At 38.9% G+C, this 18,517-nt stretch overlaps 2 protein-coding genes across 3 annotated transcripts in view; both read right to left on the bottom strand.

Moving 5' to 3' along the window:
- Positions 1 to 18,517, bottom strand: part of LOC306992653 (NACHT, LRR and PYD domains-containing protein 3-like) — a gene marked incomplete at its 5' end in the record, with an annotated part of 82,170 nt that overhangs the window by 13,686 nt on the left and 49,967 nt on the right.
- Positions 1 to 18,517, bottom strand: part of LOC306992600 (NACHT, LRR and PYD domains-containing protein 3-like) — a 41,336-nt gene that overhangs the window by 12,837 nt on the left and 9,982 nt on the right. For both annotated transcript variants that reach the window (XM_079601706.1, XM_079601705.1), the window contains exon 7: positions 7,996 to 8,166. In XM_079601706.1, the coding sequence (XP_079457832.1) occupies positions 7,996 to 8,166 (171 nt within the window). The remainder of the gene's footprint in view (positions 1 to 7,995; positions 8,167 to 18,517) is intronic.

Below are 18,517 nucleotides of genomic sequence, written 5' to 3'. Positions count from 1 at the left end.
GTCTGAACTCTGCAGATAGGTACTGTAGATCTCCAGCAACAGTTTTGGGCGCTCCAGATTTAGATTAACGAGATACACACATGATTTACGTTACCTGCTTCTGTGCATCAAAATTATACATAATATTGAACTATTCATTTGGGCACGCACATTCTTTCTCCGCAAGAACACAAATCCGTTCTTAGATCTGAGAAACCACACAGGAGAACCCCAACACTGCACATTTTGGATGTCTCTCTTCTCTAACAAACCCACCTGAGATCTTGGAGTCTTTACTAACGAGCTGATGAGTTGAATCAGCTGTGTTTGATTAGAGAGACATCTAAACTGTGCAGTGCTGGTGACACTCCAGGATCAGGGTTGAGAACCACTGCATTATTACTGGAACATCATTGGGGAAAGCACTGTTGAATAACATACAGTAAGGGAACAGGAATGGCATTGTAGACCAGTGGTTCTCAACTCCAGTCCTCAGGACCCACTGCTCTGCACATTTTGTATGTCTCTCATATCTGACACACTCAGTTCAGTTCATGGAGTCACTCCAAACAAGCTGATGATGTGATTCAGGTGTGTTTAATAAGGGAGACATACAACTTGTGCAGAGCAGTGGGTGCCGAGGACTGGATCCTGATGGGAAATGGCTGAATTGGGAGGAGTGAGGTGTGATCCGGGAGGTGCAGGAAGTGAAGTGGATGAAGGAAGTGAGATTGAGGTAGACGCGGGTAACGAGGGAAAATCAAACAACGAAGAATGGAGCATAGTGAATCGGAAAAAAATTAAAAGAAAGCAGAGAGAATCTGATGGAGAAAAGGGAGAGGAAGAACAAAGTTCTGAAATTAAAGTTATTCTGCGATTTCAATCTCCTTGTATATCAAACCCCTTGAAGGTTAGTGATGCTATTCACAAGCTGGTATGTGATGTACGGTTTGTTAAAACTTTACGAGATGGGAACCTACTGGTCATATGTAGAAATAGAGTTCAGCAGCATGGATTAATGAAATGTAAATCATTGCTTGCAAGGAGGTTAAGCCGCAAGTATGGGAAGATAGAGGGAAGGTAATGGGTGTAATATCTGGAGTTTCTACTGAGATAACTGAAGAAGAAATCAGGGTTAATGTCAGAGGAGTGCGAGTAACGAGAGTTAAACGTTTACCTTTCACAAGAGATGGTGTTAAGGGGCCTAGCATGTCTGTATTGTTGATTCTAGAGGAAGACAAAATTCCTGAAAGATTTAGAATTGGTTATGTTAGCTATATAGTAAGGCCATATATCCCTCCCCCTATGAGATGTTTTAAATGCCAGTGGTTTGGGCATATTGCAGCAGCCTGTAAGAGTAAACTCCGTTGTGCCAAATGCGGAGGGGAACATGAATACGGGAAATGTGAGTTAAAATCAAGTGTTGTAACTGTGGAGGAGAGCATAGCATAAAGGATGTGTTGCACATAAAAAAAGCGGTTCAAATACAGAACGTGAAGGTAAAAGAAAAGCTTACTTGCGTTGAGGCAATTAGAAAGGTTAAATCTAATGACAATAATAGTAGAGTAGCACCTGTGACTCAACCCCCAGTTCAAAGCATACATAAATGCTGTAATGTTACCAAGGATACACTTATAGTGGAAAAGAGAAAGTTTGTAGCGTTTATGGTGGAAATCATTAACTGTTCTGCCCAAGCAGGTAGCCGAACAGAGAGAACGAAGATAATTGCAAAAGCGGCAGAAAAGTATTTGGAAATGGAGGAGATGTCAGTAGAGACCATTAATGCAACACTTATAACAGGAATATCAGATTCACAGTCAACATGTTGTGGTGGAGATTAATAATGCTAATTATTTTACAGTGGAATGCGAGGAGTCTAATTGCAAATGGACAAGAACTAAAACAGCACATTCAGGAGCAATCAGTCAAATCTAACATTATTTGCATTCAGGAATCCTGGCTAAAACCCTCACTTGATTTTACATTGTATGGCTATACAGCAGTGCGTAAGGATCGTACCCTTGCTATGGGTGGTGGAGTTGTTACCTTCATCCAACATGGTGTTAACTATAGAGCTATCAACAGTAGTGAAGAGCTTGAGATAATTATAATTGAGGTATGGGTCAAAACAAAAATTAGAATAATATTTTTTTTATAATCCTTGTCAAAAAATAACTAGAGACATGTTGGAGAGTGTATGTGTTGTGGAAAAATCAAAAGTTATAGTATGTGGAGATTTTAATGCATATAATACCCTGTGGGGAAGTGCTAGGACAGATGGAGATGGGTATATTATTGAGGAGTTTATGGATGATAATCAGTTAGTGTGTTTAAATGATGGAAGAGGCACTAGGTATGACGTAGCTCATGGTGTAGAATCTGCAATTGATCTTACTTTTGTGTCACAACAACTAGCAGGTACTTGTATATGGGATGTGAGCAGTGATAATGCAATGGGCAGTGACCATTATCCTATCTGGATAAAGATAAGGAGTCAAAATATTAGTTTTGAAGAAAATTGGATTCCAAGATGGAGAATGAAAGAGGCTAATTGGGGGCTGTATAATTATAAAACAAGCAGTAAATTAACTGAAGTCATGCCAAATCTGAATGACGACATTGAGGAGTTGAACAAAATGATTATTAACATAATACATGAGTCCGCAGAGGAAACAATAGGTAAAACATCCGGAGCAAAGAAGAAGAAAATGGTACCATGGTGGTCTGATGAGTGTAGAGAGGCTGTTAAAAATAGGAATAAAGCCTTTAAAATTGTTAAATCTAATCATTCATTTGATACTTTATTGGAGTATAAAAGAGCACAGGCTAAGGCCAAAAGAATTATTAGATTTAAGAAGAGAAGCTAAAAGGAAATAGTAGTAATATTGGGACAGGAATTAAAATAAGGATATATGGGGAATGATCAGAAAGATGGGTGGCATAAGAAGGGAATTTTCTCTACCAGTATTAAGAGATAATGGCACTGAGGCAGTAACATGTAGAGAAAAAGCCGAGATGCTTGCAAAATCCTTTGTAAAGATACATAGCTCGCAGAACCTCTCCAGTGAAGAGCTAGCTATAAGAATGAGGACCATTGAAGAAAATAAAGATATGCTGGGGATGAAAGTGGTGGGGGAGAGCTCACTAGATGCAGATTTCACACTGTTTGAACTAAATAGAGCATTGATAGGTGTTAAAAATACCTCACCAGGGAGAGATGGGATATGCTATAAAATGATTGAAGAACTATCTGATGTGGCAAAAAATGTGATACTGGTTTTATATAACAAAATTTGGGAGCGAGGAAAGCTGCCCCATGGGTGGAAACACTCAGTAATAGTCCCTATAGGGAAACCAGGAAAGGATAAAACGAATGTCAAAAGCTACAGACCAATAGCTTTAACGTCTAACATATGTAAACTCATGGAGAGGATGATTACTAAAAGGTTAGTGTATAAATTAGAAAGCAGAGGACTGATCACACCATATCAGAGTGGTTTCCGTAATGGAAGAACAACTATGGATCCTGTAGTCTGCCTGGAGAATGAGATGCATAAAGCACAAGTTAACAAAGAATCTGTTTTGGCAACCTTTTTTGATATAGAGAAGGCTTATGACATGCTGTGGAAAGAAGGACTTTTAATTAAGTTGAATAAAATGGAAATAGGTGGGAAAATGTTTAACTGGATCAAAGATTTGGTAACACTTTACAATAAGGTTCATTAGTTAACATTAGTTAACTACATTAGTTAACGTTAACTAATAATGAACTGCACTTATACAGCATTTATTCATCTTTGTTAATGTTAATTTCGACATTTACTAATACTTTATTAAAATCTTGTTAACATGAGTTAATGCACTGTGAACTAACATGAACAAACAATGAACAGCTTTATTCATATTAACTAACATTAACAAAGATTCATAAATACTGTAACAAATGTATTGTTCATGTTAGTTAATACATTAAATAATGTTTAATAAATGAACCTTATTGTAAAGTGTTACCAACGATTTTTTAAATGGTAGAGCCATAGAGTTTAGGATAGGGTCCGAGTCATCAAGCACATACACAATAGAAAATGGCACCCCACAAGGTAGTGTATGCAGTCCAACATTGTTCAATATAATGATTAATGATGTGTTCGATGGAGTGAATCAAAGGATAAACAGGGCATTATATGCAGATGATGGAGCATTGTGGGTAAGGGGCCGTAATATTGACAATTTACAGCAAAGGATGCAAATAGCAATTAGTCAGGTTGGAAGATGGTCACTTGAATGGGGGTTCCACCTTTCTGTGGAAAAAAACACAAGTCATCTGTTTTTCTAAGAAAAGGGTAAAACCCACAATAGATCTTAAGATATATGGACAATCTCTCAAACAGGTCAATGACTTAAGATATCTTGGTGTGTGGTTTGATAGTAAACTCACTTTTAAAAATCATGTTCAGAAAATGGTGGACAAGTGTAAGAAAGCAATCAATCTTTTGAAGTGTCTTTCAGGGTATAGCTGGGGGATGACAGGATCTTCTTTGAAAAGAATTTATATTGCAATAATCCGATCAGTGTTTGACTATGGATTTTCAGTATACAAAACCGCAGCGAAAAATACATTAGCTGAACTGGACAGGGTGCAGGCTAAAGCTCTCCGGCTGTTTGCACTGTATTTTATTTTATTTTTTTATTCTAAACTGTTTTAATTATTCCTATTTCTTTTGATTATTTTAATTTCTTCTATGTAAAGCACTTTGAATTACCATTGTGTATGAAATGTGCTATATAAATAAACTTGCCTTGCCTTGCCTTGCCTATGTAGTGGAGCCTTCCGAACATCACCTATCCCAGCGCTGCAAGTAGAAGTAGGGGAGATTCCTTTAAATCTTAGGAGGTTGAAACTTTCTCTAGCATATTGGGTAAACTTACAAGGGCATGAAATCACACATCCTACAAAATTGGTGTTAGAAGAATGCTGGGAATATGGTCGCATTGTGAACAGTAGTTTTGGATGGAATAGTGATAAAGAGGCAGATTCCATGGGAATCAGTAATATACCTTGCAGCAAAACTGTTAACTTGAGCACAATTCCACCTTGGTTTTTTTGCTACCCTGTAGTTAATCTAGAAGCTAAAAATATAATCAAGACGGGATTGTATCAAAGTGTACAGCAGTATCTAGAAGTAATGTATGATGATATAGTACAAATATTTACAGATGCATCCAAAAAACCAGCAGGTAAAACAGGGGTGGCTGTATACATTCCTAAATATAATGTTACAATACAAAAAAGAACCTCAAATCACCTATCAATCTTCTCTGCAGAGATGATGACCATCATACTGGCACTACAGTGGGTAGAAGAAGTGAAGCCATATGAATCTGTTATATGTTCGGACTCTATGTCTTCCCTGACTAGCATCCAGACTGGGAAATCTGCATGCAGACAGGATCTTTTGGATGAAGTTCATCAGATGATTTTCAGCATAACTCAACAGAAGCTAGTATTACATTTCACTTGGGTTCCAGCGCACACAGGTATTGAGGGTAATGAGAAAGCAGACGAATTGGCAAAAGAAGCACTTAAAGCAGAACAAGTAGAAGTACAGGTTACACTCAGCAAATCAGAATTGAAAACAAAAATTAAAGATGGTATTCATAAACTCTGGCAAGATAAATGGGATAAGGGGGAAAAAGGTAGGCATTTGTATGGTATTCAACAGAATGTAACAGTTAAAAAGATAAGTTCACTTTAACGACAGGAGGACACCTGGTTCACCAGGCTAAGGTTAGGACATACAGGATTGAACAGCGGCCTACATCTAATAGGGAAACATGAGACAGGAATGTGCCCATATTGTACGGAAACAGAAACCGTGAAGCATGTACTTCTGACATGTAGGCAGTACTCTGAAGAGAGAGAAATAATTAAGAGGGTAACTAAGAACTCTGTTACTTTGAGCAACCTGTTAAGTCTACAACCAAAGCAGTGATAGAGTTTCTTAAAAAAACACAAATAGCAAGAAGACTTTAGCCCTTTTTTCTTTTTTTTCTTTTTTTTTTTTTGAGGAAGAGCTGAGGTTGAAGCTGGAGGAGCTGAACACGCAGCGCCAGCTGACGCTTGGGCTCTGATCCTCTGGGATGTACATTTTATTTATTTAAAATTTTATTTGTAGTCTAGTTTAGCACTTCCCAATGTGATCACACCTCAGTCCAGTATGCCTACCGGACAAATAGATCGACTGAGGATGCCATCTGTGTAGCTATGCATGCTGCCCTCTCACATCTGGAGAAGCCCAACACATATATCAGGATGCTTTTCGTTGACTACAGCTCGGCATTTAACACCGTTCTACCAAGCCAGCTGATCAACAAACTGCATGCACTAGGACTAACTCCCTCTATATGCAGCTGGTTACTGAATTTTCTCACCAACCGCCCCCAGTCAGTGCAGTTGGATAAGCATACATCCTCTACTTTAACCTTGAGTACTGGTGTACCACAAGGATGTGTGCTAAGCCCCCTCCTCTATGCACTTTTCACCCACGACAGTCAACCTACCCATGAGTCGAACGTTCTGGTCAAATTTGCAGATGACACGACTGTCATTGGGCTTATATCAAACAACAATTAAGATGCTTATAGGAACGAGGTCCAGAACCTGATAGCGTGGTGTGATATCAACAACCTGGTCTTGAACATCAAAAAGACCAAAGAAATGATTGTGGATTTTAGGACCAAAAAAAAGATCACCCACAGCCCAGTAACTATCAAAGATGACGTCGTGGAGAGAGTCCCTAGCTACAAGTTTCTAGGAGTTACCATCACAGAGGATCTCACATGGGGGAATAACATTGCAGGTATAGCAGGGAAAGCACAACAACGCCTCTATTTTCTGAGAAGGCTAAGGAGAGCTAACCTTCCCCAGAAGCTGATGGTCAACTTCTATAGATGTACTATAGAGAGCATCTTGACAAATTGTATGACAGCCTGGTATAGCAGCTGTACCAAAGCTGCCAAAAAAGCCCTGCAGCAGGTTGTAAAAACAGCACAGAACATTGTAGGCATTGATCTGCCATCACTTGAACACCTTCATAACACTCGCTGTTTGAGAAGGGCCAATACCATCATCAAGGACACCACTCACCCTTGTCATAACCTGTTTCAGCTCCTCCCATCCGGCAGGCGTTTTCGGTCAAATCCGTTTACGCACAAACAGACTAAAAAACAGTTTTTTTCCGACAGCAATAACCATGTTAAATTATGATATCTCCCTGTTGGACCATGAATAGTAAGTTTGTTGGCAATGTGCGACTTACTGTTTTAGGGGCAATAATAATTAATTCTGCTATACACTTGTGCAATAATAATAGTATTGGTACCCTTGCATTAACAATGGATATGGCATTTTTGACAATATTCTGAACAACTTTTAAATATTTTGTATGAGTCAGTTTCTTAGCTTTTATATTGTATTTATTTATTATATTGTCATGCTAACTATTATACTTAAAATATAACTATTTCATCTTGAACTTATTTATTTATTTGTATCTTAGTACATGTATTGTTAACTACTTGTGCTGTGTAATTTTAAATAGGATCTACTTCTCTTTCTCTTTTAAATGCACCTTTGGGGTTGTCACAAGAGTAATTCCATTGTGCTACACAATGACAATAAACTTTAAAGTACTTCATTCTTCTTCAGTAGATGGCGGTAATGCACAAAGATTGCAAGCGGCCAATAAAATTCACTGAAGAAGAAGAAGTGCCGAGGACTGGAGTTGAGAACCACTGTTGTAGACTAAAATGATTGAATATAATTAAATATTGACCAAATTTAAAGGATTTTTTTTAAATGTAAAAATAAAGTAATTTGTGTACACCTGTGATTCTGTGCTGAGATTTAGTGTTTACAGAACATTTTACAAGCTAATTTTAGTCCTAAAATGTACATCAAATGATTCTGGTCACTGAGGACAAAGACATGTGTGACTATCAGAGAGACAATCTTACCACAGTGTCTCCAGTTTACAGTGAGGATCCTCCAGTACAGCAGAGAGCAGATGAACTGAATCTCCTAGTTTATTCACAGTCAGATCCAGTTGTCTCAGGTGTGAGGGGTTTGATCTCAGAGCTGAAGTCAGAGCAGCACAACCTTCATCTGTGACTCCACAATCCCTCAACCTGTAGAGAACAATGACACACTCTTCACTCTCTCAGTTCAGATCAACACGTACAAGCCACATTTCTACACTATTAAATATGTCTATATTTTCATTGGAGATTTATCACAGTCATAAAATAATAATAAAGAAATTTAAAAAGCTTTCAACACCTGTGCTCCAAAAATACCAGTTTATATTGTCAGTTTAATAATAGGAGAAACACAGAGGAATGATAATCTTCTTTTGTTGTTTGTTAATTATTGATCCTGATGTTGTGAAGGCTCAAACAAAACCAACTTTTTCAATGATTTCAGACAGCAAGACAGCATTGATTAAAGTTTATTATGGGGCAAGAACATTTTTCTTATGGTACAGCATTTTATTTATAAGTTAACTGCATCTCCTGCACTGCAACAAACCACTCCCATAATATCTGCACATTAATGTACGGCTCAGACTAACTGTAGGCCTACATCATGTAAGACTCCAATACAATTACTAGGTAATTATTCCCTCACAAATAATGCTCTCAGTGAGTAAACTGTGTCTATTATGATAGACTACACAATATTTAGGGGTTCAAGCTTTCATTCTTATTAGGGGTTCAAGCATGAAATGCTGAAACCCTATTGTAATTGTAAGGATTTGTAAAACTGATTGTGCAGGCCAAACCGTGAGGCCTAGAGACTTGAAACCTGGCCAGATGGTAGGCCTCAATTTTGGGGAGAACCTATCAGAGTATGACCCCGATTGGCCCATAGGTGGCGCTACAGCAACCAAAAGTACAACATCGCCCATAACTCTTAGACCGTTTGTCCCAGACTCAATGTTCTTACGCCACTCTGATCCCTGGCTCAAGGCGGAGAAAATGTATATCTCCAATTTCGGTTTAGGCGAGAAAACATTTCTGCTAGGTCTAATTTTAACCGTACTTTTGCAAACTAGTCCCTGGTTTTTCGCCCGATCGGAACCAAACCAGTCTAGGACGATTCTCTGGACTCTCGAGATCAATAGTTATCGAACAAAAGTGCAACTTTTGCATTTGGATGGCTATAACAGGGTCATTTAGGGAAAGGGGCGGGGCAAAGTACAGTCGAAAGCCCATAAATCATAAACCAAAACTCAAAACTTGACAAAAATGAGTGAGCACATGTGCCCTAGCATGGTGAAGAAGCATGCAAAGTTTCGTGGAGATCGGACCAACGGTGGAGCTATAAATGGCAAAAAGGTTTCCCTTTTATTAGGGGTTCAAGCACGTAGTGCTGGAACCCTATTGTTATTGTTAATTTTCCCATGATGCAGCATTCTCCTCTAAAACTGATCGGGCAGGCCGAACCGTAAGTCGTAGAGACTTGAAACTTTGGGGGCTGGTAGTAGTCACACCGCCTACAACGTCAGCAGGGCTCGCCCCGATCGGCCTGACGGGGGCGCTACAGCGGTCAAAAGTACGAAACGGCTCATAACTCCTAAACCGCTAGGCGTAGGCTCAAGTGTCTTACATCGTTGGAATCCTTGGCTCAAGGCGGACGAGACGCATGCCTCGGATTGGCTCGCCCTTCGGGCGCCAATTTCGAGTAAATTGAGGTTTTTTGTAAAACCTACTTTTGCAAACTGCTCCTAGGTTTTTTGCCTGATCGGAACCAAACCACTGCAGAAATATTCTCTGGAGTCTGACTGTCAATAATCATTAAAAAAATTCTGAATTTCAATTGACGGTCACTAAGGGGAACCAAAAGGTTTGATGGCACCAGAGACACTTTTACCTAAACGGTTATAACTTGTGAACGGAAAGAGATATTTTCGCTAAACTTTGGACACATGTTCATGAACTCAATTTGAGGTCACATGAAAAAAATCCCCACGATTGGCCACTTGGTGGCGCTATAACAGGAAAAAAAATAATGAAATTGGGTATAACCACATACTACCTGTAGTCCGATGAAAATTGTCATGCAGTGTCTTTGTCCAGGGTGCAATGATAGTGTATGACAACATTGGTGTATCTCAAAAAACTCAGTATACTGCATCGGCACAATGCCCTGAAGGAGGCTGAGAAGTCTCAGGTGAGCATTTTTCACGAGAGAGTGACCTCCTTAGACTTCTGAATCCTTGCCGAGTCCAACAATAGCAAACATGCCAGGTTTCGCCTTAAAGGATAATTCCGGTATTTAACACCTTGAGTCTATATTGTAGTTTGTTTTGGATGAACAAGAGTGGTGGACAACATTTTTTTGACAATGGTTCCTCTAGTGTTGGGTCCGAGTCCACCTTTGTCGAGTCCGAGTCGAGTCCAAGTCGAGTCCAAGTCCTTAACAAACGAGTACAAGTCCAAGTACGAGTCCAAAGAGGGCCGAGTCGGACTTGAGTCCGAGTCCTTAACATCCGAGTCGAGTCCGGCCGAGTCCACAAAGATTTAAATGATTTGAAATTGACCTTTCACAAAGACCCTTTATCCTCTGAAGGGTTGGACTAAATTAATGAATGCATTTTTAAACAAATAAGAACAATTTACACCAATGATCCAGTTCAAAAGTTTACACCCCTTGGCTCTTAACGGATGCTTCCTTCTTGTGCATCACTAAATGTTTGCAAAGTTTGTAATAGTTGTGTATGACTCCCACAGTTGTCACCAGTATGGAAATATGGGTCTTACAATCATAGTCACTGCTAGTAAGGAGTCAAATATGCAGAAGATGCTGGAAAAGCAAAGAATGTAAGGAGCTGGAGGACTTTTCCTCATGAACAACCATTACAAAAAGAAAGAAAAAAAGTTGTGGATCATTCAGGTAATGACACAATATTAATATGTAATATGTAATCTGTCTTTATTTTGTGTTTGTATTTTATTTAGGCTATTAAACATCTGTTATGTGTAAAATATTTTTCAGTGCAGTAGGCTACTAAATAGAAACAATGGCCCTCATTTATCAATCTTGCGTCGAAACGGGCGTATATGTTGGCGTAAGATTATGCTTACACTCCTCTCACCGTCTGATTTATGAAGCTGTGCGTACCTTTGAAATTCAGGTGTACGCAATACCTGCCTCTTGATAAATGCCGCGGCTGAAAACGATCGTCATTAGATTAACACGCCCCTATATATTCACGTCTCCGCCTCCCCCACGCCCTCATTTTACGCCATGGACACACGGAAGACGGCAAAGAGGAGAAACTTCTCCGGTGGAAATCCAGTTTAAATCGCTGGTTGGTTGAGCAAATTACCTATCACAAACAATGCATTATTTTACAGCACGTGTTTTGAAACTATTAGCGTTGAATTTCGTATGACGTCACATGTAATAGGGTGTACAATAGTGATGATGATGTGAATAATTGCATGACAATTTGTAATATTTTTCTTATTAGTAGCCTATGATTTTGATTATTAATGATGCTTATTGTTATTTAGAAGAAGAATGTCTTTGTCATTATTATTATTTGTATTATTATTATTATTTAAAAGAAGAAGAATGTCAAATGTTTTGCGCTATTATCTAAATATCGATAAAAAACTATTGCGAAATGACGGTGTTTCCATTAACCGATGTTATGCAACTAAAACGTCCTTTTTACTCGCGCGATAAGTCATTCCAAAAATCACCGCAACGGACGTTGGTTTATATAATATCACAGCCACCGCATTAGACATTATTATTATTAATGGAAGGAGACGTAGGCTACGTGTTATCCAAGCATTAATGTCAGGGCCCTTATGCTACTCCGAACGATATATAAGGAGTTTCTGGGTGTTTCCCCTCATTTCTGCTCTGAGGTTTTGATTGTGATTTCTTTGAGGTTTAGAATCCAGTATTCCTATAGGCTAATTATTGTTTATTTTATTAATTTAATAAAGAACTCTGTCTCTTATTCCAAAAGATCCATGTAGGCTACTTTTGTGTCTATTCGTTTTTCCTTTTTAAACCCGTAATTGAAAAACGAAAAATTAACGGTTGTCTTTTTAAAACGCAAAGTTGAACACTAAAAGTTTAATTTGAACTGGCAACACCAACTGCTGCGCAAAAAAGTAAATATCGACGAATTTTCAGATTTTTGTTTAATGACTTTTTGCCCCTTTATTAAACATGTAAAATATACACAAATTAATATGGAAAACATGTCGATTTTACTGGTTTTCGAAGGTCAAATTAGAATCTGGAATTGATATTTTCCCGCAGTGATGAATGAGAAGAGCCAATATTAAACTATTGTTTTCTAAGTCGGCTAAGATCTCCATCTTCGCTGTTAATGCGCTTTTAGAGAGAAATGCACCTTTCATACGGATTACTTAATCAGAACAAAATGTATTAGCTTTCGATTCGAATTTGTTCGTTTTAAAGTGGACATTTCAAGCTTTAGATAGGCTATATTTTGCTCCAGTTCACGGAGATCATGAAACTGATTGTTTTATTTTATTTTACAAAAGCACAACGTTTTCTTGTAGTTACAAATAATGTATTATTATTTTCAGTATGACCAGAAATGATGGAGTATTTTAAATTGTTTCACTATTGATAGGAAAAAGTGTTCGCGCGCGCGCCTCCGTGCCATCCAGTGCACGTTCCACACTCCGCTCCACAAACCCTTGGATATGCGTCAAAATCTTGTGTTTATTTGTGATAATCTTAGTCCTGTATTATTATTGTCTAACCCGTATTATGAATGTCATTTGACGAATTGCTTTGTTCCTTTTTTGGATAAAAGCGTCTTCTAAATATAGCCTAGTAATAATGATGATAATTATTATTATTTGCGTACACGGATCCCAAACACACCGCGTCTTCAGGTGACTGTAAATGCGCAAAAACTGTTTCCATTGCAGTTTTGCGAAATATTCCTTTTTCGAATTGCCTGAAAAACCACCTCATGCGAGCGTAAAAACTTTTTTTGCGATAAACGCGAGTTTTTGCGAAATTGACGTGTTTCCATTGGGCGTATTTTCAATTCGCAATTTCAATTTGCGCAATTTGAAGGGTAATGGAAACGCATTACTGAACCCAGTCCGTGCGCGCATGCCGGGCTTAACTCACAAAAATAAACACTGAAGTTTATCATTTCTGTTGTTGTTTTTTTACAGGGTCATAATATATCATATCTTTAGTTTGTCAGTGCGTTTTGTGGTGTTAGGAATTGTTTTTCTGCGCATTTCAGCACTAACTCAAAACGTGCGTACATGTACACCACCTCCTGAGCTGGCGTAGGATTTGAGCGTGCCGTACGCCAACGTCCATATTGATAAATCACAAAGTCACCGTGGTTTTGGGTGTACGCCAGGTGTACGCTGGAAATTTGGTGTACGCACTTTTGATAAATGAGGGCCATTGTGTGTATGATCCGTCTTATTAAAAAAAGTATAAAAATAACATTTTGGAGATTCTGCAAGGTGTATGTAAACTTATGACTAAAGTGTAAATGTAACAAAAATGACAACATTATTAGACGCCAAAATGGTGCTATGGTTATCAAGTTTCTTATGTTGCTATGTGTCAAATCATCGCAATTTCATGACTCAAAGGACAAAAATTAAGTGGATTCAACCCCACATTTAAATGCAGTTATCACTCTTTATAATTTACAGTGTGAACGTAACCACTGGTCCTCTAGATTAGAAGTATGAAAAAAAAAAACGATTTAGATTGTCAATAGCGCTCCCTTTAAGCCATCACTTACCGCGTTCTGCACTCTCCCTAAAACTCTCGTCATAAACACTGACTGAAGTTGTCCGCACTGCACAGTGAATATCTTATTTATATTGTGTCTAGAGAGACTTTGTCTTTTATGAGGGGATTTGCGAAAGGATACAGCTCGTGCTGATTCTGAACATACATTTTGAGCGAATTCTTCGCATGCTGACTCTAAAACGCCTCTGATTTGCCACTGTGTTTATGCACTTAACTGTGATTGGCTACCATGCTCAACGCTGAAACAACGTCGTTTCGTTTCGTTTTTGAATAATACTGTGTCATCCAGTGCCCGGACTCGACTGGACTCGGACATTTTTCCGAGTCTAAAATGTCTCGAGTCCGTGTCAAGTCCGAGTACAAATTCATCCGAGTGCGTGACAAGTCCGAGTTCATTCAAAATTGGACTCGAGACCGGACTCGAGTCCGAGTCCCCCAACTCTAGGTTCCTCTCTCGAGTTTTTGACTATAAAAGAATTGGCCATGGACCCATTTAACATTGGAGTCAATGTGCATGTCCGAAAATGTCATTAAAACAGCCAATAATGTTCGTTTACAAAACTGTGCAACTCACCGAGTGATTAGTGATGTTAGTTGATGTTACAGAAACAAAAAGTGTTGTGAAATACAGTTTCTGTCGTGTTTTATTCGTCATTTTGTAAAATCCCATTGAATTCTGTTGAAGGACTGCGTGCTCGTTAATATTAATGCGCTAACGGAAACGGAAAGGGGGCTGTTTACATTTGGTCGATGTAGTCTTTTTGCTCGCTTCCGTTTCTCATAAGGCTAGCGAGCAGAGCTCTTTACCGCAGTTTTTGAACGCACAAATTCTAACCATATTGAAAGACGTGACCACTGACCAGTGCAATATGAAGTTGAACTCGACTGTGACCGTGAGTGTCCCGCGAGACATAAACATCGGTTATCGCCATCAAGTGGTCGGGAGTGTGCTAACGCTTCAGATTCAAATATTGAGCGGAAGTAACACGGTTCTGAAAAAATAGTTCCACTATAGCAAAATAAACGGATTGGAATCATATATTGCGACGATATATTGTTTATAATCATCAACGAACACCACTAACCACTCGGTGAGTTTAACAGTTTTGTAAACGAACATTATTGGCTGTTTTAATTACATTTTCGGACATGCACATTGACTCCAATGTTAAATGGGTCCATGGCCAATTCTTTTATAGTCAAAAACTCGAGAGAGGAACCATTGTCAAAAAAATGTTGTCCACCACTCTTGTTCATCCAAAACAAACTACAATATAGACTCAAGGTGTTAAATACCGGAATTATCCTTTAAGGTTTGTGTAATGGTGTCATTTACCTTTGGTTTCTTCCGACGAAGAAAAAAAACAAAAAACTTTTAAATCTGCAAGGTTTGTGAAATTAAATGTTTATTAGATATTTGTTTAAATGTTGTAGATGCGCATTTGCTGAATGTAGACAGTAAATTAAGTATTTTAACCTGATTGTTTGCCTTTTCTGTTACAAATAATATAAAAGCAAACGCTTTATTTTTTCGCATACCATTTACTTTTTTTTGTTTACCAGTTTTAGTCGTATTATATATGACTGACAGAGATCGTGAACTAATGAAGATGGAGAATGTGAGTGAGCACTGTGTGATTAGGCGCTGCCGTTCTCTTCTCAGGCACTGTTCCCAGATAGCAAACTGACATCGAATCAATGTGGAAACGACGTTTCTCGTGACATTGAAACAACATCGTTTTGCTCATCGAATTAACGTTGAATCAACGTCAGACACACCATTCAACCGCATTTCAATGTTGAATCGATGTTTTATTTTCGGTGTAATAACGTTCTGAAGTTGATTCAACGTTGAAATTTGATTGATGATTGATACTAACCTTTACAACTAGAAATCAACGTTGAATCGACATCGGTCTGCTATCTGGGTTGTTCTCAGCGCCACCCGTCAAAATAAAAGTCCTGCTTCCAATACATCGGCCAATCAGAAAAATTCATTGGCCGATGCCGATATTTAAAAAATGCTGAATATAGGCCGATATTGGTCTTCCACTACACACCACATTGCAACTCTTTTACATCTGAATAACTTCCATTATAAAATACACATTGTCTCATTAGACAGTTAACTTTTTTAACCAATGTACAGTTTGAGAAATACATTTGTAACTTCAGTTTAATAATTTATGATCCAGTACATCAAAAGCTGAGCTAAAATCTAACAATACTGTTCCTAATAAGTTATTGTCATCAATCTGTGCTCTCTCAATATCAATGCTGAAAATTAGAGGGCAAATTTGCTATTGAACAAACTATCATTTTTAATACTTTGCTAATATCTGGTGGCAAACTTATAGGTCGACTGTTGGTCAACTATAAACCCAGTGCTGCACTTTTCTGTAGATGAATAACCTTTGCATCTTTCAAAGCTAAAGAAAAAAATCCCTTTTTCAATACTGATATAAAAGATGTGGCAAACTGGTCCTGCCAAACAACATTTCTCAATTTATCTACTTTCTGGAAAAAAATCATTAAAATAATTTCCAATTTCATATGGTTTAAAAAGCTAAAAATGAGTCACCTGTAACACAAGTAATTTGACTTGATTTCCTATCCATTCTTTCATTGAGTCATAGACTCAAGTGTTATATCACTAGAATACAGACCTCATGGCGAACAAAACTTATATCTCCAAATTCATTTCCACCATGATACATTTTACGCCATTTTGAATTTTGTCAAACTACTTTTGCAAACTAGTCCTAAGTTTTGAGTCCATCGGTACTAAACCAGTGCAGTAATGTTCTCTTGAGTCAGATAATCAATTACTATCGGAAAAAGTTGAAATTTCGATTAAGAGGCGCAAAACGTACGCTGTTCACGTGCCACTTTTACTAAAATGGCTATAACTCAAGAAGTATCAAGAAGTAAATGAGATATCTTCACCAAACTTGGTACACGTATGAATGAGTTCAATCTGAGGTCACTGTAAAAAAAATTACGATTGAACACTAGGTGGTGCTATAACATCAAAAAAACATTAAAAGGGCACCGACCACCTGACCGTTAGTCCGATTGACTTGGAAATTTGGAATGCAGTGTCTTGGTCCAAGGAGCCATGTATGTCTTTGAGGACATTGGTGTATCTCAAAAAACATGGCAGCCATCGACCAATGAATTTGAGCACCTATTAGACTACATTATCGGAGCCCGATTGGAACGAAAATCAATGGGCATGTTCAACTCGTGAACCTAGAGGTCTGAAAGAATTTTTAAAGAAAGCGGCCACTAGTTGGCGCTAACTAATTTTACGGCTCTGTTATCACGTGGTGTTACACACATCAACACAATATATGCATATCATTTGATAGATCTCCTCATACTGAACAACTTTGCCTATAAAACCACTACTGTCAATCAAATCATTCATAAAATATTCACGAATATGTTTAAAACCTACTTTTGCAAACTAGTCCTAGGTTTTTCGACCCGATCGGAATCAAACCAGTCTAGGACAATCTAGATCAATAATTATCAAAAAAAGTTTAACTTTTGCATTAAAAAGCGTTGAAAACCATATTTCTTAAGGTAAATTGCCTGTGTTGGCTGTAAGTGGTATTTTCTGTCATGATTCTGCCATCATGCCCTTATTTTTCCTGGTCTTGTGGCAGGATCATGGCAGACCCATGTTTTGTGTACAAGCGCATGGCCTGTTTGGGCCATGTGCTTGTGTTGTCTCGTTATGTAACCCCGCCCCCTTGTTATCCTCGTCTTGTCATAATTACCTAGTCAGTGTTACCTGTTACCTAGTCAGTGTCACCTGTTCCCCTCATTAGTTTCTCCCTTTTTAATCCCCATGTGTTTGCTGTCCTGTGCCGGTTCATTGTCAATCATTGCGTGTTCATCTCTGTGATAGTCCTGTGAGTACTTTGTCTGTATCCTGTTTAATGAGAATTGTGAGTTTGTGTTGCTGTTTGTTAGTCTAGTTATCAGTCAAGTCTTAGTGTAGTTTGTCTTTGCTTTTGCCCTCCAGTCCTGTTTTGCCCCCTCGTGGGTTTTGTTTTCCCCCTGTTTTCTTTATAAATAAACCTTGTGTGTTTGCATACTGTCTGCACTTGGGTTCTTCTGCTATCCACATAACAGAATGAACCGGCCAAGAAGGAACCCAGCAGACAGTATGTCCTCCCGGCTCCAGTTACAACGGGAACAATGGTGGTTGTCGGCTCCCACCGACAGAGAGAGGGTCAACTGTCCAGTCCCGTCAGAGGGTGAGTGGATCCTTAAGAATTATGCCCGCCTCTGGGATCATTTTTCTCGGGAGGATCCGCAGGCTTTTTCCTCGGGCTCTCCACCCTCTGCTTGTCTGCCGGTGATCCCGGAGGGTCGTTTGATAGGCGTCGCAACGTTTGGGAACCAGGTTGGCTCCTCCACGACTCCTGAGACTCCATCCGCTTCCTCCGGTCTTTGTGGGAAACGAGGTAGACGGGCCTCGTGGGAGTCTCCTTCTGAGTCCTCAGCGACTGAGTCGACCCAGCCAGAGAAAGCCCCTTCTCCGCCCGTCACGGTTCCTGCTGTGCTTCCCCAACCGGTCACAAGTCCGGCTATGGCCTCTGCTTCCCGCCCTAGGAGAAAGAGGAGGAAGAAGGGGGCTTCCCGTTCCCCATCTCTTCCTTCGCCTGAGCCCGTGACGGC

Source organism: Phoxinus phoxinus (assembly GCF_949152265.1).
Source record: "Phoxinus phoxinus genome assembly, chromosome: 24".
Lineage (NCBI taxonomy): Eukaryota > Metazoa > Chordata > Actinopteri > Cypriniformes > Leuciscidae > Phoxinus > Phoxinus phoxinus.
This window is presented reverse-complemented; position numbering and strand designations above follow the sequence as displayed.